Source organism: Cimex lectularius, unplaced genomic scaffold (genome assembly GCF_000648675.2).
Source record: "Cimex lectularius strain Harlan isolate CLEC.00 unplaced genomic scaffold, Clec_2.1 scaffold51, whole genome shotgun sequence".
Taxonomy (NCBI): domain Eukaryota; kingdom Metazoa; phylum Arthropoda; class Insecta; order Hemiptera; family Cimicidae; genus Cimex; species Cimex lectularius.
In genome coordinates, this window is record NW_019392674.1 from 297,125 (window position 1) to 324,846 (window position 27,722).

At 32.7% G+C, this 27,722-nt stretch overlaps 1 protein-coding gene and 1 non-coding gene across 3 annotated transcripts; both read right to left on the reverse strand.

Moving 5' to 3' along the window:
- Positions 1-1,909: 1,909 nt before the first annotated feature.
- Positions 1,910-27,480, reverse strand: LOC106662359. Of its 2 annotated transcripts, none has more exons than XM_014386413.2 (8): positions 27,383-27,480; positions 3,645-3,769; positions 3,431-3,579; positions 3,150-3,368; positions 2,767-2,946; positions 2,485-2,712; positions 2,283-2,420; positions 1,910-2,216 (listed from the first exon to the last, which is right to left on the reverse strand). In XM_014386413.2, exons 2-8 carry the CDS (start codon positions 3,730-3,732, stop codon positions 2,001-2,003), a joined length of 1,218 nt encoding a protein of 405 aa, XP_014241899.1. In that variant the 5' UTR covers positions 3,733-3,769; positions 27,383-27,480; the 3' UTR covers positions 1,910-2,000. The 2 variants fall into 2 exon arrangements, with proteins under 2 accessions (XP_014241899.1, XP_014241898.1); XM_014386412.2 differs by lacking the exon at positions 27,383-27,480 and adding an exon at positions 19,331-19,418.
- Trnav-uac lies at positions 14,507-14,579 on the reverse strand. Its single transcript has one exon. It is a non-coding gene; the product is annotated as a tRNA-Val (tRNA).
- Positions 27,481-27,722: the final 242 nt, after the last annotated feature.

The window sequence follows — 27,722 nt, forward strand, 5'->3', positions numbered from 1 at the left end:
GCGCTTCACTACAACGAAACCGTGATTGAATCAATCAATGAAAAAGGGAAGATTGATTGAGTTAAAAAAACGGTTAAAATTAAGATAGTCGCTTAATTAATCGATCAATGAAAAATGCGAGAGTAATTAATCTAACAGTTATAATAAAAGAAAAATTGTGCCAAATTATGTTTTATACAAAGAGCAACAAATATGTTAAACTCATTGAAAATATACATGTATTTAATTTTTTGTTTAAGTAAATTTATAAATATAGATCTAAATATTAATTAGATAGTTTTAATACGTATTTCAAATTGTTTCCATCCATTTAAAAAATTTTGTGGTTTTTATTTTAATACTATAAATATTTCTAAATTTATGTAGAGTTATAACCGCTATAGTTTTATTGTACACATTTGTAATTTGGAAACCGTTAAATAAATAAATAATTTATTTAAACACTCAGTTAGATATAGAAAATTAATCAATCAATCGGTAAAAATTGGTGAGTTGTTGAGTCAAACATAAGTAAAAATTAGAGAATAATTGAGTTATTCAATCAATCAGGAGAGAGAGAGGGAGAGAGTGATATAATCTATCAGTAATCATGAAAATAATCTGTCAGTTAAAGTTCATGGAGTGAGCTAATCATTCGGTTGATAATCAGAGAGTGACTGAGTTAAACCGTTAAAACTAAGCGTTTTTTTTTTTTTTTTTTTTTTTTTTTTTTTTTTTTTTTTTTTTTTTTTTTTTTTTTTTTTTTTTTTTTTTTTTTTTTTTTTTTTTTTTTTTTTTTTNTTTAGGTAATCAATGACCTTCCGTTTATAATCACTGTTGTGCTTAAGTACTTTTGTTATGTCATTAGGAAGGCCACACCGTACTCTGTGTGGCGCTAGTTGTTCGCATTCTTCTAAAATATGCCTTACTGTTACAATTGCGCCGCACATGGGGCATTTCGTCGGTCTCTTGCCGTTTAGTTATTAAGAGAGTGACATAATTAATCAATCAATGAAAAATAGGAGAATGAATCCGTTAATCTATTACTTAAAATAAAAAAATAATTATGCCAAATTCAGTTTTATACAGGGAAAAACAAATATGTTAAATAATTTGTATTTTGTAATTGGTATTAATAATTTGTATAATTAAATAATGTTAATATTAATTAGAGAGTTTTAATAATATTTCATTTGTTTTTATAATTATACAATAACTATTTTTAAATGTATGAACAGTTATAACTTTCATACATTTATTAGTTTAATTTTTTTTTTTGACTTATGATCTATGCATATTAACCATGGTGACGAATTTTTATAGGTGTGTTCATATTTTAGGGGGGGTATCTTGAAAAAAGGGCCAGAGGCGACGGTGGGAATCGAACCCACGACCGCGGCGTCTATGAGCCGAGAGTCTCTCACGCTAACCACTCGGCTACCGCGGTCCCCCTTAGTTTAATTGATTAATTATTATTTTTTAAACTGGAGTTATCATGGAAATGTGGTTGATTTACTCAAACAGTTAAATATGATAGAGAGAGTAAAGCAATTAGTGGCAAGTGAACTAGTGATTGAGTTATCCGATCAGTAAAAATTGGAGAATAATTAAGTTAATCAATCAGTCAGGATTAAAAGTGAGAGATCGAGCAAGCGAGGAGAGCAAGAGAGAAAGAGAGAGTGATATAGGCACTCGTATATGGTATATGTGAATCAGTCAATTAAAGTTTATTGAGTTATGGAGTGAGTGAGTTAATCATTCTGTTGATAATGAGAGAATGAAAGAGTTAACCAATCAAATAGAAACACTGAGCTGAACAAACAGTGATAAGTGAGAGAGGGAGGGAGAGAGAGAGAGAGAGTGAGAGAAAGAGAGGTGTACATTATTATTAATATATATTAATTATTGAAATAATTAAAAGCAAGCCATATAAAGATTAAAATGTCTTTATTTCATTATTGACAACATTGAAATAAATTAATCATGAAAGATGAAAACGAAATAGACGAAAATCATCCAGATTAAACGTAATGTAATGTACTATGACAATCGAAATGCGGTACATCAACTACAGCACGTTTAAAATCATCGTAACTGCAGCAGTAAACAAAGCCTTTTGACATGTCCTGGTTCCGTACAGGCCACTTGTTTCTAGCGCAGACATCAGTGCAAATCGGTGCTGGCGGGGCTGAAAGAAATGGATCGTTGATACTTACGAATGCGATGCAAGACTTGTCCTAGAAAAAACCGAATCAATGTTAATTTTGAATATTTTCAGCAGTGTTGTTTTCATTTAAACTTGCCACTGGGTCCTGGACTATTTTCCAAAAATATTCCGGAACTGGTATCTTGTCGCCGTTAAGCGACACTCCCACTGCAAGGCCTTGTTTGTTTTTGATTTTGTACACACCATGTGTTCCGGTGGCAACTTCGTACAAATCCTGAGAGTGAAAAGTAAAAATTATATAAAATTCAAAATAGACGGTTAGAAAGTAATAAACGTACAGATTTCTTATTTTCCCTAACCAGCGTTTCTAAAGACAACCATGCTCCGCCGTTAATGCTCATCCACTGCGGAGCTGCGTTGCTGTACACAAAGGTGAACTTTTGCCAAGTTGTCAAAGGAAAATCTTTGACAGGGCTTAAGTGGCCTCTAGCCAAAAATTGGCGTTTGTTGACGTATTCAAAGATATTTTTACCTACGATCCTTTGAAACACTTCTTTTTGATTCGTCTGTAATACATTGATTATTTATTATTCGTTTAGTGAAATTTGACTACAACCTACTCGTTTATAATAGTTGTTCGGGTCGTATCCATGATACAGACGCTGGGATGCTTTTTGAAAATTACTTCTTTTGTATAATCCTCCTTTTATCAATTTTGTTCGGACAGTGTGCGTGGTATAATATGTATGTCCGAGTTGAATGTTGTGGCATATCCTTAAAGTTTTATGCCAACCCATTGCCTACAAATAAATGGAAACGTAAAATTAATAACGTTGAATTATTAAATTGTAGTATTAAATTTATTATCGATGAAGAATACTTTATGACACATCGATGGATTAAAAAAATTATTGAATTTGTGTTGAGATTGAACAATTAAAATTACCCAACATAACGGCTATAAATAAGATTTGTGATTAATTCTTTCCTACTAAAATCTTACTTGAAATCCAATTTCAATTATGGTTCCCCCATTTCTTGCGCATTTCGTTCCGGTAATTTGTACGTCTGGTTTCACCTCTGCATGGCAGGCAAGCTGGCTAAAATTGAAGTTTTGATTTCCCACTGAAAGAACGTTGTGTCCTTTGCAGTCGACCCCTTGTATATGCCTTTTTGTCGCACTCACGTAATTACTTGCTGGCGGACAAACTAGATAAATTCTCTGAAAAATTATGTATCTTTTATTTATTTTATTTTTTTACATTTACGTTCAACTATATATACCTCGCCCTTATTCACACGAAACACATCGTCCTGGTTTTCGTAATCTGGAAGGAAGAAGTCGGCATCGTCGCGACCTCTCTTCGTCCTCTTCAATAAAAACGGTTCCTTGTCTTTAGGAAAATCCTTCTGGGCCGATATAGAGCAGTTGGCTAAAAAATAATTATTTTATTTAAGAGAATTGCAGTTTTTTGTTTTAATAAAAGTAAAAAATTACCGGCATTCAATAAAAATTGACTAGATACAAGAAAATCACAAAGTACGAATGTGACGTACAAAAGAACTTTTAGTTTGTGACACTGCATTTTTTCTCGTTGGTCATTAACAGTATCCTTTGGTCAGCTAAAAATAAAAACAAATATATTTTTAGACGAATATCAGACTGATGCCGACAGCAGTCAAGCAGGTGAACTGACTAAGGGAACAGCCGCTTGGAATGGCTTGGAATAACGGAACTTCCAACTCCTTGAGTAGTACGATTAAAGACGCCTTTTACATTGTTTATTTTTAATTTTCTCGTTGTTCTTGCCTAGATTTAGATTTTTTCAAACCATATATTTTTCAAAAATTGTACAGTAAGAATAATTAACTGCATTATTATAATAAAATTAATCAATTAAATTTAATTTGAGGTGTTCAATAAAAAATTTACCGCATATGAATTTCTATACGAAAAATATTCACACACAAAACATAACCCCATATTTTTAAAATAGGGATTTTGTTTTGTTATGAAAATACTGTTTGATTTTCTTTTCTTCAAATTTGATCTCAAACATAAAACTAACTTTAACTTAAAATAACACTCCATATTAAAATTTCATAATTGGGTAAAATAAGGTTTTGAATAAAATTTAGTAAAAACCATTGCACTTTGTCAATTCATGTAATACCAAAAAGTGTTATTTAAGGCGTTAATGTATGCAATTTTCAATAAATAGGCCCTGAATGACGATATAAATCACCAAAAGCTTAGTTAACCGAAAATGTCTACTTCATATCAGGCATCTTATAAAGATAACCCAAAATGGTGAATATAAACTCGAACTTAAAATTACTTTTTGTTAAACAAACTTCTTTAATTGTCAAATAAATACATACAAAGTAAAAAAAGTGTTAAATGAATGGACAAAATATCTTTATAGTGTAACGGAGAGTTTTCAAACCATTAATAATGATAAGGAAAAATGTTTTTTTGCGCCAAGAGTTTTATTGTTCTGGTGCCACATGTTTATGCTGCGTTCTAGAGATAAAAGCGGTAACAAACCGCACTAAAACTGGCATTGATCGCAATGTCAAACCAAGGTGGTATCTCATCAAAAGTGTGAAAGAGTCCACTAAGACTAAGAAATTTTGTTAAAAAATTGAATGGACATTCATATCCGTAATAAGCCGTGCGCAGTCCAAGGCCCAATGTTCAAATCAGATATTTGCCTAGTGTTTGATGGAAAAATGTGCACCTCGGGCCTGTCCTAGATCGACTATGACCTCAAAAAGCGATTTATTTGAAAAATTCCTTCAGTTTCAATGTAGGAGTTTCATACTATTGACCGGTACAGGTAAAAATTGTGTGCAGGAGTCAGTTGCCTCACCCTGCTTAAAACCCTGATGTCGCGTTATCTTACTCTTCTGGATTATACAATGAAATACACTATTTATGAAATGTTTCGTGAAAACTATTTTTGCTTAAGGATTTTGTGTACTTGCAAATCTTAGGGCAAAATAGAAAACAAAAATTAATACATCTAGTAAAGACTGGAATACATTAATTGATTAAGGGCAAATGAAAGAAATTAATGAACAAATTCCTGTTTATTTCAACAAAATTTATTCTACATACATTTTCTTAGAAGGATATTTAATAATCTTCAAAGCAAAGTCAAAATCTATATTTAAAGAATGAAATTTATAAACTTTTTTGTTACAAAAGCGTTAGTTATATGCAACTTTATCGTTTATATAAACTTATGAACACGAGATTTTCTACATTAATCAACAACTCAGCACTATACACAATTCTTACTAAAAAATATTCTCACGAAAATCGGAAAAGCCATTGAAAGTTAGGTGTCTTAAAGGTTTGCCGGGGAAGAAACGGGTGAACAGATTGTGGCCTGGAATGGCCGTATTCTTTGAAAGTTGGAACCCTTGGTTGAACCCACAGTTCAATTTTGTATGTCCAGTTTGATTGTAGTAAGAATGTGAAAATGATACATTTGTTTTATAGTCATAGTGTTGATCTGTTGTCAAATAGTCTCTTATCGAGTATGGGCTTCAAAGTAAATCTTTTGTCGATGTAAAGCCCCAAATTGTGGGCTGCATTGGTTGTTGAAAAAGTTGTGATGGATGAGAAGAAAAATGATATGGCAAATAATGAAGGTTATTACCTGGAATTTGATTTAATTAATTATCTTCAACCATTCTTCCAAACTGGACAATTTTTTTATTTTCCTTCTATGGAACATAGTTGAGAACGCTCGGATATGTAGGAGTATTTTTCAATTTTAATCGAAAAACCTTTGTTGCTAAGGTTTCCACGTCTGTAGTCCTTTTCAGCTGATAGTCATTAACTGTCGTTTGATTTATTTTTAACAGTGGTGAAATGACACTGTTGTCCTTTGGAGCGAAGGAAACCGACACTTCTAATTGAACGAATTTCCGTTTGGGTTAACTATCAATTAAAACTCTTAGACATTTCAGACTTCTGGGCCCAAAACTTGCCGAAGACCTTTGGTTGTTTGAAATAAAAGAAAAAAATATTAAAACTTTATTTGCGAAGGAAAAATTGTAAACAGGACCAAAGCCGTTCATGCGTAACCACAGCAAACGAATTTTCCTACGGTTCTTTGATTCATGGCCCTTTTCATTTCAAAAATGTTTTTTCGTTTTAAAATCTACGGCTAAGTTCAAAATCAACAGCATACCCGTTGAGATAATACGTGTTTGGGTAGGTCTTTAGTTTCCAAAGCATGCCCGAGTTTCCCCCGATTCGTTCGAAAACCTGTTTTAAATCGAGAAAGATATCCAAGCAATTCTGGTTTTGGTCATGGGGAGAGGCAATATTGAGTGGTCGAGTGAAATGTAAGGAATGCAACATGATGATCGGAAATGATATTGAAATTTTCGGAGGCAATAATCTTCTGAGGAGGAATATTTCTACACTGAGAGGCAAAATTAGTGGCCAACCTGGATATTTTTTTTTACTAAATACTAGTAATCTTTATTATTTTATTTTATTTTTTAATGGATATTTTAAAAGAAAATATAAGATACAGGTTAATAAAAAAATTAAATTAAATATTAAGCTAAGTAAAACAATTTTACCAGAAATGTCAAAGAGGAGGGAAAATTCAAAGGGTGAGGTTGAGATGGGAAATTGGTGTCCGAGTGGATCGAAGTCACGGTAGCACAAGTGGTAGGGTAGCGGCGTATCAAGCCGAAGGTCGTGGGTTCGAATCCCGCTCGTGACACTAACTTTTTCATCTGAACCAACACCTTAAATACAGATTAATTAATTGAAATGTATTATTTGGTCAAGCGGACCACTAAAACTAGTGAATTTAATAAGTTAAATGAAGTATATCTTCACTAAAGCTGTCCTTGGCCATTTCATTTGTCGCCGAGAATCGAATCCTGATTACGCGACATTTGAAAAATGGCAGAAAGGGGGGAATATTCAAAAGGTGAGGTTGAGACCATAATTCACCATATTAATTATTCCAATTAATTAATGATAAATGACAAAATGATGGAAACTTCGATTGGTTGTAGGTTGAGATGGGAGGTTGATGTCCGAGTGGATCGAAGTCACGAGCAGCGGCGAATTTAGCCGAACGTCGTGGGTTCGAATCCCGCTTATGACACTGACCTTTTTATCTCAACCAATACCATAAATACAGATTAATTAATTGAGAGATATTATTTGGTCAAGCGGACCACGAAAACTGGTGAATTTACCAAAAATGTTGTTATGGAAACAATGAAGAAAATATTCAATTCAGTTCAAAGAATTTCCTCCATGAGGTAGTGCAATGTAGTGCTGTGGCATACATTCATAGTCTCTCCAACAGCGCCGAATAACCAGGCTACTTTCTACCCTTTTGAACAACTCGTCCGTCCCAAAGGTGTAGGTGATGGAGGTGAGGATACTAGGAAGCGGGGTTTGTGTTCCCCAGGCACTGCAGCCCTCTGACCAAAAGGTGTTAGTGCTTAAGCAGCAAAGCCCATTCCAGGTAATCACCAAATATCCTAATTCAATTTCCACAGTGAAGCATATCTTCAGTGGCATGGGACGATCGTAGAACACGGCCAGGGCATGTCCACTGTTCAGAACGGTGTCCTGTACGGCTCCATGCCTAGGGAATCCCGCAATACGTCCTATAAACAGCCTTTTTTCTTCAAATTGAATTCCTTTTTGAGTTAGTGTTATCATTTTATGGGACATTCCTAGCATTATTTTTTTAACAAACAAATTACATCTGTATTCGCCACAGGTATATATCATCAGGGCAACAATCGATTATCTTGAAATAATGAATTAAATAATCTTAATAGAAATACTGGTTTATTTTATGTTGGAAATATAATTCCGATTGTTGATGTATTATTTAATATGATTTAGTTCTTATGTAATAATATAGTCCAGTTAGTATAATAAAAACAAAATTTAATCTTGACCTATCCACTCGGACACCAACTTCCCATTTCAACCCCACCTTTTGAATTTGAATGAATTTGATTTGAAATATGAAAAATGGCAAAAAGGAGGGAAAATTCAAAAAGTGGGAAGTTGGTGTCCGAGTGGATCGAGGTCACGATAGCTCAGGTGGTAGAATAGTGGCATATCTAGCCGAAGGTCGTTGGTTCGAATCCCGCTCGTGACACTGACTTTTTTATCTCAACTAAAAACCTTAATTAATTGAAAGATATTAATTGGTCAAGCGGACCACGAAAACTAGTGAAAAAATTTAATATTTCGTTATATCCTAGTTCAAGTGATAATTTGAAAAAGCAGAAAAAGTAACAAAATTCATTCTCAAATTTAAATCTCATACATATATAAAGGCATTTCGAAATAAAAAAAGTTGAACATTGACAGTGACCAATTTCAGTTTTGTCATTTTCAAACTTGAAAAAGCATATAAGCAATTCTTACCCCCCCCCCATACAATTTACTCATGAGTTAGAATCTGTGGGTGTTGTACCGTTCTTGGATCTTTTGGTGAAAAGGAGATATTATGAATTATTACTAAATGATACCAGAAGCCATCCAGCATAGATACTTACATACTCTTGCACTTTTCATAGCATCACTTCTTTCAAATGAAAATAAATGCATCGTTCAACCTGATTGACATAGCAATAAAGCTGATGAGTGGTTTCACATTATTCCACCTTCCATATTAAGAAGTTGTTTCCCCAGAAAAAAGACACTATGAACCAAATTTAGAAAAGAGATTTGCCCCGATCACTTTCATTGATGATGTATCTAATAAAATTGATGCACTTTTGGAAAATAATTTCAATAGTGTAAAGATTGTTTTTAATTTTAGCAATTTTGCGATATACCCGAAGATTTAAAGCATGTACTTTTCGATTGGGAGGAATACTACGAAATCAAAGAAACTTTCCAAGAAGAAATTTTTGAATGTAACGTCATTGACAATCCTTTAACCTTGAAACAATGATATCTACAGAAAACGTATTAGTTTACAAATTGATGTTTAAATTCATAAAAAATGTAATTTAAATACATAAAATTATCAGAAACTATAGCGTAGTTAATGCTTGAATCTTGTACATTGGCAAACAACATTGGTTCGATTAAAGAAATAAACCCCAAATGCAAATTAAATAATAAAATAGGAAATAAGATGTTTTAAAAACTAAAGTTTTAGGATCCTGCTACAAATTGTTAAATATAATGTACTGCCAGACCAGCCCTCTGTTGTACTATGATCAGCCCAAGCCGTACCTGGAAGAGAAGAGTGAAACAACACCGGCATGATTGCAGTGACGAAAGCAAGCCAGGAACAGCGTTGTCATGACATAAATCATGATGTCAATTTTGAAAAAGTAAGCATTGGTCTGGGAAAAAATCTTGGACAGGAGCCTTTTTAAAGAGATGCTTTAATGACGTCAAAACAAATACTAGTTAGAGGAATTTACGAAGTGACATTAACAATCTCGGAGCTATCTACGTTATGAAGGAGATTGTGTTGCGTTGATCGAACCATGTTTTATTACCTCCGTTATTTCATTTTAATTTAAAACAATTTAGTCAACTTTTAAACTTAGATTTGATACATATTGTAAAAAACCCAAAGCTAGAGAAATAATGTTTTATTCTAATCATTTTATTTATGACAATGTACTGAGTGAGTTGATTTTTTCATAGTCTATTTATTTATTCCTAATTATAATGTCTGTGGAGCACTCAAGAAGACTAAATAAAGACCGAAAGCTTGGCAAAAAGTTATAACGCTCCCTTCTTGATAACCACATCCCTAATCTAGAAATCAATAACTTGATATCAATGAAAGATCCCACACGGATAGAGTTTTTCTTATCGAGTTGATCACAAAGAAACCGCGACATGAAAAACTCATAAACCCGATCATCACATCTTTCCAACCTCAGATCCAGGTGGAACTCTTGATGAAAACGAAAGGTGAAACTTCTTTGGATAACTGGCTCCTGGGTCAATTACACAAGACCGCAGGTGCCGCCCTTCGTTGTTCCCGGCCCACATTTCTCAGCTCCAGCGTTGCTACCGTTTGTAACGTTTTGTATCAATGCTCATCTATTGAATAATGAATAAATCAACTAGCGTAACTCGAGCCTTTTAACGGTATGCAAACGCGGACCGTGAGGATTTGTTTATGCAATTATTAGCACGCCCTGTTTATTTTAAACCGGGAGTTCCTTTCATTGAAAGATGAGCTTATCCACCGGTTTGCCGCGAATATTGTACTTAATAAAACTGATGCATATATTTCAAATACAGGTACCCGGTGAACATTCCTCAATAACTCAGGAGGTGACCCTTCATGTAATTTGAACTAAATGTCTCTATTGTTCACAGACTGATTTTCAAATTTATTCAAGATCACTTTTCCGGTTAGATCAATATTCCTCAACTATGTCCCATAAAACTCCTTGAGCGAGTGAGCTTGAAAAACTAAGTATTTGAGACTTTACTAATAAGTACATATAATACATTTCAAATGATGAGGTAGAAGGCCTCTATTTAAAATTGGAAATTCAATAGAAATTCGTAAATAAAATTTTCAATACAGTAAAAATAATCGCAAATTACAGTCTATTTTTTAAGTTAATATTGTCATATATTAGTTATTTTTCTCTTCGTAAATTTGAAGTAGCATTTTTTTTGTTTCGTGTTTAATAAATCACCTTTTTCAAGTAAATATGAATTTAATTTATTGATTATAGCCCTCCTCGTAATAGTAAATATTTCCCCCCAAGAGTATGCGTTATATGGAGGTTTCACTCTACACTCTATACACAGGTTTTTTAGAAATACCTCAGAAACCATTAACTTTCCCTAAATACTGACAAAGCATAAAGAGAGGTAAGAATTTGCGAAGTAGTTTTTCATGAGTTCGCATTACACATATTTTGGATTCATCATCATTTTTCTTGTTGTCTATTTTTGTGCTTACATTTTTACTCTAGTACTTTTACTATGAACGAAAAATATTCGCCCTCACACGTCAAAAATAAATAATAAAATAATAATAATTTTATTACTTAAAACCATACAATATTTACGTTTACGTCGTCATTTGCTTGAAAAAGATTCAATAATTTCCGAGATATTTGTAGCAGTGTAGGAAAAACCATGTGTTTTTTAATTTATTACTTATTTATTTTTATTATTTTTTTTGTACTTTATATATTTAAGTGCTAGTAATGTGTGGTGATTAGTGACCGTTAGTCGATATTTATTTAGAAATCGTGAGATGCGATCTGGTGTGATGTAGGTTTCAGAAAAACATTTTCTTTATCGTGCCAACGTTTCGATCTTTATTGAGATCATCTTCAGGGCCTGGGATTTACAAACATTGTTTACAAATAACAATTACATTTTGGATGTGGAAAAGTGAATTTATACAATGCAAAATATATTTTTTGTATATTCAATCAAAGTATTTTTACTCAATCAAAGTGTTTGTCTTCTGTGTAATTGTGCCATTCTTGCGTGTCGTGTCGAGAGTGCCAGTGAGATATTGCTATTTTGTGTTCATATACGTTGGATTTTGAAGGGGTGGGGAAGGATGTCGGTATAGAAAAGACATTTTTGTATAAGGCGTTGGCTTCTTTGAGGTGAAAAGAGCCGACGAAGGGAAAAAATGTGTTGGTAATGGTTCGCCTAGATTATCCTTTCAGGATTATATAGCAAGGGATAAATAGGAAAAGAAAAGTTAAATTTTTGGAAAATTAGACTATGTGAAAAATATTTGATGTGTGGAATGTAATGTGATGATGTAGGTATGTTATCTGTATTGAATTTGATTAATGATATTGGCGTAGCTGCGACTGAGTTTACATGTATCTGTTCTGTAATTGATGCTGTGTTTATCTCTGTTGATATAAACCATTTCTAAGAAATTACGTTTATGTTTGTTTTGTTCTGTGTAATACTTTTGGATTTTTTTTAGAGTCCATTTGGGACTATGTGTGCTTTACTATGCCTTTATATACATTTGCCACCGGCATTACATCCCTTCTTTTTTGGCAGTAGGAACAATATAAAGCATTTTTGACAACAATAAATTAATTATTGTTTTCATCTAAAGTTATTGATCGAAATGAGAAATTAGTGTCATGAGCTGGATTCGAACCCACGACCTTCGGCTCAATACGCCGCTGCTCTACCACTTGAGCTATCGTGACTTCGATCCTCTCCGACACCAACTGTCCTTCTCAACCTACAACCGATCGAATTTTCCCTCATTTTGTCATTTATCATTTATTAATTGGAACGATTAATATGGTCAATTATGGTCTCTAAACAAATATGGATTAATTTTTATATAAAGAAATACTCATGAATGCTCATGGAATTTTAAAGTATACTCATCACGCCAATTAATAACCAGTAATCACAGTATGGCCGAAACTTATGACACAAAAAACAAAAATTGCCACTTAAGTAAGAGTCCTGCTACCATAATTCGAAGTGTTCAGATCGTATTTATTAAAATGTGAAATCTATAAGGTCAATAAATAATGGATCAGATTTTAATCATTGATTTAGACCGAAACCGCCCGCCAGGCCTCGTTTGTTTCCATACTGCAATCTAAATGAGAGCCGTGTGATAACGCGGTTTGCCGAGAGTGAGACTGAATCGGATCAACGCGCTTTCGGCCGGATGTTCATTCAGGCCAAAATAAAATATTGGTCTATTGAACATGGCGGCGATCCTCTGTTTCGCCTGTCTGAGATCTGTGTGAATTACATGGATTAAAAAAATTGCAGTGATCAGCAATGAAATTGGGATCTAGTACTGAAAATAAACATATTTATTAAAATAATCATGAATATCTACAAAAGTCTAGACTACTGTTCTTAAAACTAGTGTAAATTATAAGATAGGATGCAAGTGCCTTTAAAATTCAAGAAAGGCTAGATAGAATATGGTGGGATGAAAGTTTTCGATTTTATGGAAAACGAGTTACTTCGTTGACCAAGGAAACATTTGGTGCAGTTTCATTTTAGGCAAAAAATAGAGCTACAAGAATTTTTAAAAAAATTAATTGACCAGTTTGATTAAAATTGAGCGTTTTAATTGAGATAAAAAAGTCAATGGTACGAGTGGGATTCGAACCCACGATCTTCGGATTGATACGTCGCTGTCCTACCACTTGAGCTATTGTGACCTCGATCCTCTCGGACACTAACTTCCTATTTCAACCCCACCTTTTGAATTTTGCCTCCTTTTTGTCATTTTTCGATTGGTCAAGCGGACCACGAAAACTAGTGAAGTTATATAGAAGTTTCTCAACCTTTATGGAGAGTACAAAGAACACAATTATAGAGAAATCCGATAAAAATTATGACTTTTCTATGATATGTATGATGATTTTAGGAGTAATTACGTTTTTTTCAACACCTGCAGCTTTTTTTGTCAATGTGAGATTTTATATGGTATAATGAACGTTAGAAAGTGAAAAAGCTTTAGATGATAGGGAGAAACGATACTTATTCGCTGTAATTATTTAATAGAATAGATTACACGACATTTGAAAAATGGCAAAAGAAGGGAAAATTCTAAAGATTGGGTTGAGATGGGAAGTTGGTGTCCGAGTGGATCGATGTCACGATAGGTCAAGTGGTAGAGCAGTGGCTATTTAGCCGAAGGTCGTGGGTTCGAATCCCGCTCGTGACACTAGCTTTTTTCATTTCAACCAATACGTTACATAAAGATTAATTAATTGAAAGTAGTTATTTGGTCAATCGGACCACGAAATGTAATGAGAAAACAATTTTTATTTTTGTCACAATAATTTGATTTGATTGGATTTGACAAATATGCTTGTAATGTTACGGTAATTACTAATGGGTGTGCAAAATAAGAAAAAATATTATAAAACGTTTTCACTAGAAACAATTCTTTTATAAACACAAACAATAAGTGAACAAACAACAAGCATACAAATCCCTCCTTCCATACCCACCCCCTTTCTACCCTTTCTTCTGTAAATCTCTTTCTCACTCTCTCCCCCCTCTCACTCTCTTTCCTCTCTCTTCCATTCTCACATTTAGTTGCAGAAAGGTCAAGAAAGGCCTTACAAACCAAATTCAATTTTTCCCTCTCTTTAAGTACTGATTCTCAATACAAAATTATGATATTGAAAGGTTTTTTTTCATTTATATCAAAATAATACATGAGTTAAATTACCCTGTGACCCTATTTATTAACTACAAATAAATTCTACAAAATATCCAAGCTGCTTTTCTTATTCTGGTCTGAAAACATTACAACGCCTATTTTTTTATTTTATTTAAGAAAAAGGATATAAACTATTTTCCTACAAACCGACAATAAAAAAAATTGATTCCGGCCAGGATCGAACTGGCGACCTTCTGCGTGTAAAGCAGATGTGATAACCACTACACCACGGAACCGGTTTATTTATGTCTGTGTATATATCTTTCTCTTTCTTTTACAGACTAAGTTATGTTCTGAATATTTATTTGTTATCTTAGTGTATCTTTCTTGCTCTCTTTACCTCCCCCTTTCTCACGATCTGTCACTCACTCTTACTCTCGCTTAATCACTTACTTCATTCTTTATCTATTTAACTACGTTTATAGATTTCCATCGATTTATCTTTCCAGCCTATGAGAATCTATCTATGCATTTATGATTCTACCTACTTCTTCTAGCCATCTAATTCGTACACAGTCAGGTCTCGTTAAGCGCAACTTCGCATGACTGGAATACGCTAAAAGGCTTTTCTATTGCAAAGAAGATATTAATTTAATTTTGAATTACGTTTTCATACATACGTAAATACGTATCTTAAATGTTATGATTACAAGGAACTAAAGCAAATTGACCAATCAATTTTTCAAACAATTTTAGACAAACAATCAATGGAAGAATCGTTTAACATAATGAAATCCAGAGAAAAATTGGTCTTTCACTGAGATTTTTCATGATATTTGTTGGAAAATAAATTATGACTGGAATTAGCCACCAATGAATGATATAAAATATAAAACATATATGATATAAATATAACAATGACATGATATAAAAAAGCAAGCCATGTAGGAAGACTAAGCCAACAGTCCATGATCGAACCAGACATCATCGAATTAATTGAAACCGGCATAAAACGTTTAACAAACGAAGAGTTTCTGGGACGAAAATTACAAGATGCGAAAATAGAAGAAAAGTTAAATAATTTCTTTCAAACTGGAGGGCTTAAGATCATACTAGTTAGTTAGTATTTAGTAGTAATTAGTTGGGTGTCGCGGACCAGTGGTTAAATCTTAAACCTACTTTGACACTTAATACTTCTTTCATATTATTCTCAATTTAAAAATCATGGGCTGTACTGGGACGCAAAACCAGGACCCCTAGCGAAGCAAATATGAGCCGGATGCCTTATGAAATCGGCCCCCGCGTTGTCCTCATAGAAAGCGAGAAAGACGAAATGATCATTACTCAACTAACACTATGAATTTGATTAACAAACGGAAACAACCGATATCGGTAAGCAAAAAAAAATTGAGCTATTTTCATTTAACGCCTGGTATCGAGGAACGTAACCCACTGCTTAAGCTGGAAGGACAATCTTTCGCGTTATTTATCTATCTGTATATGTATCTAGCCATCTATATTTTACAGATCTATTGCTTTATCTATCTATACATGAAAAAAACACATTACAAAATCAAAAGAAAATACACCCGAAGAAACAAGCTTATAAAACTCTATCGCCCAAACTCTTATCATCTATATTTCAAAAATCCTTTGATTTTTTTTCCTCCAGCTTTATTAAGCTAATACATAGTACAGAAAAAAAGAAGATACAATTGGTACAAATTTCCTATTGAAAAGAAAAACTGCGCTGCCCATCAAACAAAACCGACCAAATTGGAATATTATGTTAATTTTGATACAAAGAAATTTTTTGGAATGGATCCAGGCAATGGATGCACTTTTTTAATAAATTTTTTAATAATTTCAAACAGTAAATTTTTAGAGTATGCAAATTGGCTACAATTATAAAAATACCTTTTTTTATGTCGAGATTTTTAACTGATGTTTTGAGCAGTTACAGCAAGTTCATTAAAAAAATATTACACCCAACAATTAGCTGGTTTTTGTTTTGCTTTTCTCATTTAAATATTTGCACTGAGTCATCAAAATAGTAGAGATTAGGTAAACTAGTTTTCCCCTTACCGATAACATATCAGCCGGTACGACAGCCATTTTACAATGTTATCAATTTCGAGTAATAAAAGAGAGAGAGAGAAAACGATTGTTGCACAAAACACATTTAGTTATTTTCGTGCAACATCATAATAGAAGGTTTCCTGGCACTAGATTATGAAGAATTGGTTTCATAAATAATATTAAAAATAATAATTCTAATTATTTTTTTCTTTTTATCTAAAGTCTTAGTATACTTGATTGAATAATAATGCCATTTTATTAACGGCTAGATTTGTACATGTTACATCAAAATATCATGAAGTTAAGTTTATTAATTTTTAGTCTAAATATAGACAATGGGTTACAAAACAATTTGAATTGCACATGATTTTCCACCCTTCATATTCCAGTGATTTATACATTACATAAATAATTTGTTTGGCACATGGGCACATAGAATAAGTATGTGAATTTTTTCTTTAACCTGGTACATTGAAAATTAGTTTTTCCACTACTTCTTAGCAGTTTATAATGTTTTGCAAAAACTTAAATAATACATTGAAAAATGGCAAAAAGGAGGAAAAACTCAAAAGGTGCGGTTGAGATGGGAAGTTGGTGTCCGAGTGGATCGAGGTCACGATAGCTCAAGTGATAGAGCAGCAGCGTATCAAGCCGAAGATCGTGGGTTCGAATCCCGCTCGTGTCATTGACTTTTTTATCTCAACTAAAAACCTTAATTAATTGTAACTTAAATAACACTTCACTAACACAGACAATTCTTTTATTTTTTAAGGCAGTAATGTTGGCTATTATTCGAAGTTCTTCAAATGAAATTTTAATGAATTTATTCTTATATATTGTTAGTTCGTTAATAGATTTTAAGGTAGCATTAAGCAAATCACTATGAAATGTCATTTACAAAAATGTTAAAAATTAAAGGGTATAATAAATGGCCTCCCTGAGATACTCCAGAAGTGACATTAATGGCTTTTACTAGAGTATTTGCAGCAACAACAAATTGTGTACTACTCTAAGTTAGTCCTTGCTTCCAATTCAGGACAGTAAACTCTTGTATCGTAAATCTAAATAAATGGAGAGTTATGCATTTTTTAAATTAATTTAATAATTTTAATAAATTGTTTTGTTGAAACGACCTTTAAATTACACTTTTGTATGTAAAAATCAATGCGTAAGCAAAAGTGAAGCTAAATAAAGCAAAGGTTGTCATGTAAGTATGTTTCGTATGTTTTTTGTTTCGAAGAAATTGTCGTTTTTCTTCAACTCAGTTAGAAAACTTTAGGCATACTATCTGTCAGGGTTGACTGTGGGTTTTAGCAGTAAAATAACTCTTGATGTCTGCAGTTCGTGACATATACATATATCACTATCGCTTTGATACCAATACATCTACCATATGTATTTTACTTTGAAGCCGATATATTAAAATGTTATAACTTTTTTTTGCACAGCCCCAGAGTTATGTACAAGGTTATGATATACGATTGTAGAAATATGAGGCTTAGTCGTTAACACGGCCGCTGAATTCGAACCCGGGACCTTTACCTACAGCCGACATACTTACAATGGCCTTTTTTTCAAAAACACCGCCACTCCGAGGGCTATGATCTGTACTGTTGGAAACCCTTGAAAAAAAGGACACACAAATATTTAAGATGGGCTTTTCCAAAAACAGCATCACGCCGCTGGTTGATATGATCTTTGCTGTTCCAAACCCTCGAAAAAAAAATGCTACACAAATAATGTAAGACGGGTTTTTTCAAAACCACCAATACCCAACTGGTTGATATGACTTCTGCTGCTCCAAACCCTCGTTTTAAAAAAATTATTATTCCGAAATCGTGAGATGCGGTCTGGTGTGACATAGGTTTTAGAAAAACATTTTCCTTATCGTGCCAACGTTTCGATCTTTATTAAGATCATTTTCAGTGCCTTGTGTTGTCTGCATTTATATTGAAATCGTAATCTTAATTTTGAACTGAAATGCAGACAACACAAGGCCCTGAAGACGATCTCAATAAAGATCGAAACGTTGGCACGATAAAGAAAATGTTTTTCTAAAACTTACGTCACACCAGACCGCATCTCACGATCTTCGAATAATCATTAAATCAAAGTCCTAACTTCTTTCACAAGGGAGTGAGTGACTTGAGGCTCAGGTGGCATTTCCGTTTATTACAGAAAAGAATCATGTACTTATACTGTTATGTACTATATATTATGTATATGTAGTTATATATANATATATATAGATATAGATATATTTTAACCAAGATACTGAGCATCACCTAATTTTAAATAATTTTATTGTAAATGCAGTTTCTTGTTTCAACACTCATCGAATTACAGCTCTGATGATGACGATATAATCGTCGAAAGCTCGGCAAAAACTTAAAGAATTGACGTTCTGTGACCTCCTTTTTCCCAAGTTACTACCGAGAATGTTTTTCGTATACTTCGTATGTATAACCCGAGTTATTTTCCGCCCTCCTTTGTCTTAATAATAATGGAAACATCTGTCAAACTATCTTTATAGACTGCATTTCACGATCTCCGAATAATCATTAACTAATGGTCATTACACACCACACACAAAAATAAAAAATAAATTAATTTAAAAAAACTACACGAATATATTAAGATATAATGTCTTCTTATTTTTAAGTAGGTATTAAAACGCCGGAGGGGACTTTCTCAAACATCATTTTTATATAAATTTGTATTGCGACCGACCAGCGCACCTACAGACAATGCTTATAAACTTTTTTGTTTGTTGACATTCTGATCATTCTAAGCTGAATTTAAAACAGTCATTAAAACAATATTCCTATTTTTTCCAAGCGAGTGGTTTGAAAGTGCCGGAAATAAACACCGTCGGTTTCACCGTACTTGTGAAACCGAAAAATTCCCCAAAATAGCGCACAAGTAAGAGCGAAGGGTTGCCAGGGCAATTGACGGTCTAATTGCTTACCTGTCTCGGCGTAAACACGTGTTGTGTCCCCTGTACGGTGAGCAAAGAAATGAACGGAACTTTTCAGCAGGAAAGGTCTCTTTATATGAATTTGAATCTGTCTCCACTTGTTGATTATAAGTTAATTATAACATTCTCAAGAGCTGCTACAAATATACCGACAAAAGATAAAACGATAAATTTTTCCACTTATATTTTAATTACTTACAGCATTTTTACATTAATTTCCTTTAAAATTCCTTATTAATATTGACCGTCTAGTATATATTGCAATATGTTTGATTTAATCTTGTAAACTCCTCGATAACCCGCACAAAAGAGATAGAATGTTTAATTTACTTTTATTTATTTGAAAACCTATTCTGTAAATGGCACCATAAGGATGTTTGAATATGTAAAACCCACGATATCAGTTTTTGCGTCAATTGGTTAATTTATTTTTCATTTAGAGGCAAAAATAATAAATTTATTATTCTCGGCTTCTATGTCCCTATATGCCCATGTCTTCATAGTCGGCAACAGTATGTAAAAATTAATTAATAGCATTTAATAAATTAACGTAAAATATTCCATTTAAAAAAATCAATATATGTAAAAATATTTAGGCAGCACATTTTTCTTCTATTTTAAAATTTGCTGAAGTTCTACCTCATAATCCTCATGATGTTAACTTCTTCCATTTTGCTGATGATGTGAAATCGTCGCTTATGCTTTAGACTCATTAACACTTCAAAATTCATTAATAATTTTATTTTGCTGTTTTTAAATATCATCTTCTCAATGTAAATGACAAATTAATTTTTTGAAAAATATAAGTAGATCTTTAAATACCATCATTAAAGATAAACGAAGAAGTAAAAGGATTTATTAATACAGATTAATACATGAATGATTATTTTATGATTACATTAATTGATGTATTGATAGAAATGATAAATGGTAGAGGAGTGGTCGTTCCATGTTCGAACCCTTGTTTTAAATTTTAAGGTGGGATGTTCATTGATAACTATGTGTGGTGATTAGTGACCGTTAGTCGATGATTATTCGGCAATCGTGAGATGAAGGCTGGTGTGACGTAGTTTTCAGAAAAACATTTTCTTTATCGTGCTAACGTTTCGATCTTTATTGAGATCATCTTCAGAGCCTGGGATGTACAAACATTCTTTAAATTTAACTAATATATGTAGGATGTGGAAAAAAGTGAATTTATACAATGCAAAAAAATATTTTTTCTCGTCAATCAAAGTATACAATGAATCAAAATACACTTTGAGTGAGTAGAAATACTTTGACTGAATTTAAAAATATTTTTTGGGGTTGTATAAATTCACTTTTTTCCACATCCTACATGTACTTCTTAAATTTAAAGTATGTTTGTAAATCCCAGGCTCTGAAGATGATCTCAATAAAGATCGAAACGTTAGCATGATAAAGAAAATGTTTTTCTTTATCGTGTTAACTTTTCCATCTTTATTGAGATCATCTTTAGAGCCTGGGATGTACAAACATTCTTTAAATTTAACTAATATATCTAGGATGTGGAAAAAAGTGAATTTGTACAATGCAAAAAAATTTTTTTTCTCTTCAATCAAAGTATACAATGAATTAAAGTACACTTTGAGTGAGTAGAAATACTTTGACTGAATTTAAAAATATATTTTGGGGTTGTATAAATTCACTTTTTTCCACATCCTACATGTACTTCTTAAATTTAATGTATGTTTGTAAATCCCAGGCCCAGAAGATGATCTCAATAATGATCGAAACGTTGGTACGATAAAAATAAAATGTTTTTCTGAAACCTACATCACACCAGAACGCATCTCACGATTTCCGAATAATCATTGATAACTATACTAATTCCTTTACCGGATTTTAAAATAACATTGTTGTTACTTTTTAATTTTTTATCAATAGACCTATGGTACGTAGGATAATTAATTTGTTTACGTGTAGATTTACCAAGTTTTGTTTAATTACTTCAGCACATTTATATTTTATATTTGTATTTATTTCATTTAATTATTCTTTTTATCTAAAGTCATGATGGAGATGAAAAGGTTAGTGTCACGCACCAGTGAGCAAATTAATTATTTTGCTAATTATACAAAAATTAATATGGCCAATTATGACCGCTACAAATAGATCGATTAATTTTTATTTATGTAAGGATAGAAGTTGATTTTATTATTTGACTTGGGCGGTGAACCGCGGGAAGGTAACACGTTCAATATAGCCACGTGCTAACCGGCGTTTTAAAAATCACGTCTTTTACTCGATTCAACCGAAGTTTTCCACTCTGATGAGTGGAAAACAAGAGTCTAACCCTGTGAAGGAGTTAGAGAAGGAGAGGAGGCGGAATAAGGACGAGATGGAGCAGACAACGACGAAGAAGAAGAAGACTGCTNTTAATACTTTCGAAGGAGAGGACATAACCAAAACACTCCCCAGGATAAAATGGTCCACAATCCTGGGGTTTGTGAATAGGTCCAATAGGTTTATACAGGACTCGTGAGCCGACCAGGTCCCGGACCTTCTAGGGATGGGGTACGGGCCTACTCAGGCTTTTAACCCCTCGGGTCCTGGTCGCCCGCCCTGTGTAATATATATAAGGATAGAAGTTTAATGTATTTAATTCTGTTTAAGAGATGAATTTTTAACCTTTATAGACGTTTCGACTTTTATTCTGGTCATCTTCAGGGCCTGGGTAAATTACGAAACATATGTTGATTGGAAAAAAATACAATTTGCGATGAAATATAACTTTTGGATCAAGTATTTCATACTCACATAAAGTATGGTGCTATTTTTGAGGTGTCAAATTGGTTTTGCGTGAACATGTTGTCAAACGTGAATTTGTAGTCTGCTGTTTTAGGTCGAAACGTCGGCAAAAAATGAAAAAGGGTGTTTATCTACACTACCTCATTCTTGACCGCTTCTCACGACTTCAACAAATTATGAAACAACAGGTCAATAAGGGGGGCGTCGGTGGCCGCAAGGTTTAGTCTTTGACAAAGCGCTCATCACTGTAAGGTAAAGGTCCCGGGTTCGAATCCAGCGGCCTGCATTCGAACCCGGCATACTTACAAATGGGCTTTTTTTCAAAAACACCGACACCCTGAGGGTTTATATGACCTCTGCTGTTGCGAACCCTGGTGAAAAAAAAAAAAAAAAAAACACATGTCTATATTGAACTACCTAATTGAAATAGATGTATATGTATAACCCACAACTACAGACATTTTGATACCGGTGGATTCTTCTCACCTATGGACCCAAGAAGTTTCTGGTTTAAATTGGCTCATTGACCGTACGTTAAAACTCCCATTAACACCTGCTAATTGTAAAAAAATATTAAAAACTATTAAAACCTTAACAACAAAAAAATTGATATCAAGAAATATTTATTGATAGGTTGCTAGTTAAAAGAATAAAAAATTAACTTTAAAAGATGCAGCAATAGGACTCACCCATCCCACCAAAAAATTAATCATCAGGTTTCCGTTGTTTTCTATACATTGGTGAACTATCAGAAAAAGTAGGTAAAATTCTTAAACTACAAGGTTTTAGAATAGCTTTTAGATGTATGTGTTCATTTAGAAACATCCTCTCAAAACCAAAAGACAAGTTGGCAAAGACCGGAGTTTATTGATTGAAACAAAAAATGTGAAGAAAAAAAGCCGTGGTGCAATTAAAACGAAAGTTAAAGAACAATTGCCTAAATCGAATAAATTTTCAAAATTTATGGACCATCTAAAAGAAACAAAACACGATTTCAATTTGAATTAAAATACAACAGTTTTAAATAGTTTCAACAAAGGGAAGAAACTCGATTGGTTTGAGAAATTTGAAATTAAAAAATGTCGAACTTGGAAATAAATACATTATTAATATAAAGGATTTTCATTTATATCCTACTTTATATTTGTATTTACATTACACGTGCCCAATAATCAAATTAATTAATTTAATTTTGATTAATTTTATCATTAATTTACTGATCTATTATTAATGTATCATTTTAATTTAACTTTTTTAATTTAATAATTTTAAAAAAATTTCTCACTAACTTGAAGGAGTTGCTAGTGTCATCGAAGAGCACTTTTCAGCTTTCTTAAATTTATTGGAATTTTGTAACGAGATTTTGGCCTTTTACCAAATTCTTATATATTTGAATGTTTGTCTGCTAGTGTTTGAATGAGTGTTCTGCATGCAAGATTTCTCTCTTTTTTCAGGAATGCCGAGAAATGAAATCAAAGAATATACAAATCGCGGGGTAATAAACTGCAATTTCCAAAATCGCTATATAGGAAATATAGCTACCTCAAAAAATGAAGTTTAAAGAAAAACAAGTGTTATAACGTTTTTGTTTTATTATCATATTTAAGTCGCATTTGTGTATTTATAGAATTCGAATGGAAGAATAAAAATACGATCCTATACTCATGCTGAGACTGTTGTCTGCTCCATTATTATCATTATTAAATTCATTACATTTCGTAGTCCGATTATTATTATAATGGGCCAAACAAGCATATGGGATATGCTTAAGGTAAGGAACAAATATTCAAAACTCTTATTAAAGAAGAGGACTAAATTTTATAATTTAAAATGGCATTTTTGCATAAATTTGGCCTTCCAAATTAAGTATTTTAAGAGAACAAATTTAAGCTTTGGATGGCAATAGGATAGAGTGAATGTTTTGAGTCAGAATTTTATAGCCTCAGAAGGGATTTAGCTAATCTAAGATAGAAGAACTAACTTTTCCAATTATTTTTATCAGCTGAAATATATATAATTATTAATTGAGTAGATAAGATAGAAGGTTTAAATATTAAGACGAAAAATGACCTTAACCGTTAAAACGCCCTTAAAAATTAATAATAATAATAATAATAGATTATTTTCTTAAGGTATTTATTAATATAATATTTAATTATGTTATAATTCCCGCTTTTCGCACGTTCAAAATTGAACGGCAATAATAACCAGCTTCTCGAGTCGAGCAATCGAGAGACGTGGTTGTAAACTGTTTCCATTTGATGATGAGTTAAAAGCTTGAAATACGAATCACTGAAAACAACTAACTCTCAGTAGGAACTTTTCAAAAAGTTTGACGTATAGAATCATGAGTAATGAGGGGGGGGTAAAAAAGCTGAACTTTTGTCTTTATTGTTTGATGCCGTTACGAAAAAAAAATGTGTTAGTAATTGAATAGGAGGAACGGACAGTGTGTGCGAGAGAGAGAGAGAGTGAGTGAGTGGGAAAGAGCAAGAAGGAATGCGAGACAGCCATTGGATTTTGATGTTGGTATGCTAAAACGTTAACGTCAGAAGGCATTACTAATTGTTGAACACGAGATTTGTGATCAAATAGTCAATGTCAAGGATTGGATTCGAACCCACGGATTCAGAACTGTACTCTGAAGTTCTAACACCAGAGCCACCGTGACATCCCTCCCTGAGATGAGTTTTTATCTCAACATTTCTATTTGTCTAATTACCTTTTAATTGTCCATTATACACCCTGACATATAGCAACCATGTCAATTAGACGTGATCTCATGTTAAAAAATTAGTGATTACAGAATGGAACTGACGCTAATAAATTAGCAATACAAAACAATGAAAAGAAATTAAATTCCAAAACGAGGAAAAAGAAGAAGAAAGAAGAGGAGGGAAAAAAGAGATGAAAGAAAATAATTGAGAGAGTGTGGGGGACGAGGTATATGAAAACAACTAACCCTCAGAGCTACAAAAGAGCGAAAGATCTGGAGAGAAATAGTGAGGTCGTCCCCCCTCCTTATGCGCCTGCGTGTAGGCGTGGGTGTTGCATATATGCTCGCACGCACACGCATAAAATAGAAAGGAGAAAAAAAAAAGGTAAAAAAGAAGGGGGTAATGGAAAAACAAAACGAAGAAACACTAACCCCGCATTTAAATATTCTAGCGTGTCGGCTATGACCTTTGCCGTTCGCCGACCCAAAAAAAAAATAAATAAATAAATTAGCAAGATTTGATTAAGTGTCATGAACCTTTGAACCAATAAATCAGTAATCAATAAGTGCCAGAGAGAGTGTGTGAGTTAGAGAGAGAGAGAGAGAGAGAGAGAGAGAGAGAGAGAGAGAGAGAGAGAGAGAGAGAGAGAGAGAGAGAGAAATTTTATTTATGCAACATCACTTTCCAGGACAATTCGTACATCTAAAGAGAAGTACAATCGGAGAGTTCAATCACTCTACTTAATCCTAAAGAAACNTAATGGAAAAACAAAACGAAGAAACACTAACCCCGCATTTAAATATTCTAGCGTGTCGGCTATGACCTTTGCCGTTCGCCGACCCAAAAAAAAAATAAATAAATAAATTAGCAAGATTTGATTAAGTGTCATGAACCTTTGAACCAATAAATCAGTAATCAATAAGTGCCAGAGAGAGTGTGTGAGTGAGAGAGAGAGAGAGAGAGAGAGAGAGAGAGAGAGAGAGAGAGAGAGAGAGAGAGCGAGAGAGAGCGAGAGAAATTTTATTTATGCAACATCACTTTCCAGGACAATTCGTACATCTAAAGAGAAGTACAATCGGAGAGTTCAATCACTCTACTTAATCCTAACAAAACAATTTCTTTTTCATGCATCATTAATAAATAAAAACCATGTATATAAGATTAACTTGACAAAAAACAAATTTAAAAAAAAATTAATTTCTCCTTAATTAGAAAATTACAAAAAATACTTTACAAGAGCAGTTGAGCGAGACCAGATATCAAACCCTTCTAACGAAAAAAAGTTGCTATACGAGGTATCATTTTACATGTTAATAATTATTGTGATTTACATACAAGAACGAAATTAGTAGATAATTAAAGGAATATATTTTTAAACTTAAACTATATATGTTTACATTCATGTGAAGAGACATTTTTGTACTTTTAATATTTTATTTCCTGAATTTAATGTACATCTTTTAAACTTTTCTTAGAACAACTTTTAAACTTCTCAACTTTTAAAAGAATCTATAATGAGAGAGAGAGAGAGAGAGAGAGAGAGAGAGAGAGAAAGTGAGAGAATGAGAGAAGAGATGATGATGATGAACGCTTTATTTATCAATCACACAAGATTTGGTCTCAAGGACAATTCTTACTTCTAATGTGAAGTACAATGGTTACTAAGTTTAACCTACTTCTCATTTATTAAACATTAATTACTTAGATAATCGATGAAATTAATTCGGTTTTACAAAGCTTCAAGATTAGTAGATTAATTAATTAGATGGAATAACCTTATTTTTGTGGTCAATACGTTCCATCTATAGATTTTGCATTGAACTTTTACTTAAAATTGTTTATTGAAATAAATATTCTGATTTACATAATAATTGAGCAATTAAAAAGCAAATTACTAATAAAATAAACTAAGTGAAAAAAAAAACTTTTCAATACAATGCAGTACAAATAATGAATTATACATTACCAATATAAATCTACAAATAAAACTTTAAGAGAGAGAAAGAGACAAGAAAGAGAGAAAGAGAGAGAGAGAGTGAGTGAGAGAAAGAGAGAGAAGAGATGATGATGATGATGATGAACGTTTTATTTATAAATCACACAAGATTTAGTCTCAAGGACAATTCTTACATCTAATGTGAAATACAATGGTTATTAAGTTTAACCTACTTCTCATTTATTAAACATTAATTACTTAGAGGGAGAGAGAGAGAGCGATATGGGCAAAGACTGTCACATTATGATAATGATTTCCACGTTTATATGCTAACGTCCTAACTTTGAAAGTGAATGGGAAAACAAAATCCGGACAGAGATATCGAGAGAGAAAAAGACCTAGACAGACATACAGAGAGACAGTCAGGATGACAGAAACAGGGAAATTGTGTATACAGTAAATTTATGAATTCATTTTTTAGTGTATTTTGTTATTTATTTTATTTTAATTTTGTTCTTGGCTCGTTAAGTTGGCATAAAACTTTGTAAAACCGAATTAATTCCATCGATTGTTGTTGATCGAAACGTATGTGAAATTTTGAAAATTATTATGACTTACTCGATCATTTATTCCACCCCAATGTGAGACAGATGAAGTATAAGAATAAACTTTGAAACATTTTGTATTTGAGAGCTTAATCTCTCAAAGCAGAATCTGTTACTATTGTAGTTTGCTTCCTGAGCTGATAATGCCGACATCAACGCCCTCTCGACAACTAAACTGAAGGACGGAAACGTCCTCCTAATAGGGTAATCATCATACATCTTTTCTATTATTACAAATTCTCGATCATAACTATTTTTAATCATATAGTCTTTAGATAACCTTGAAGTTTGACTACTTGCTCACGTTGAGTAAAATCTAAGCGAAAATGAATCTTTGAAATCTATTAATTTAT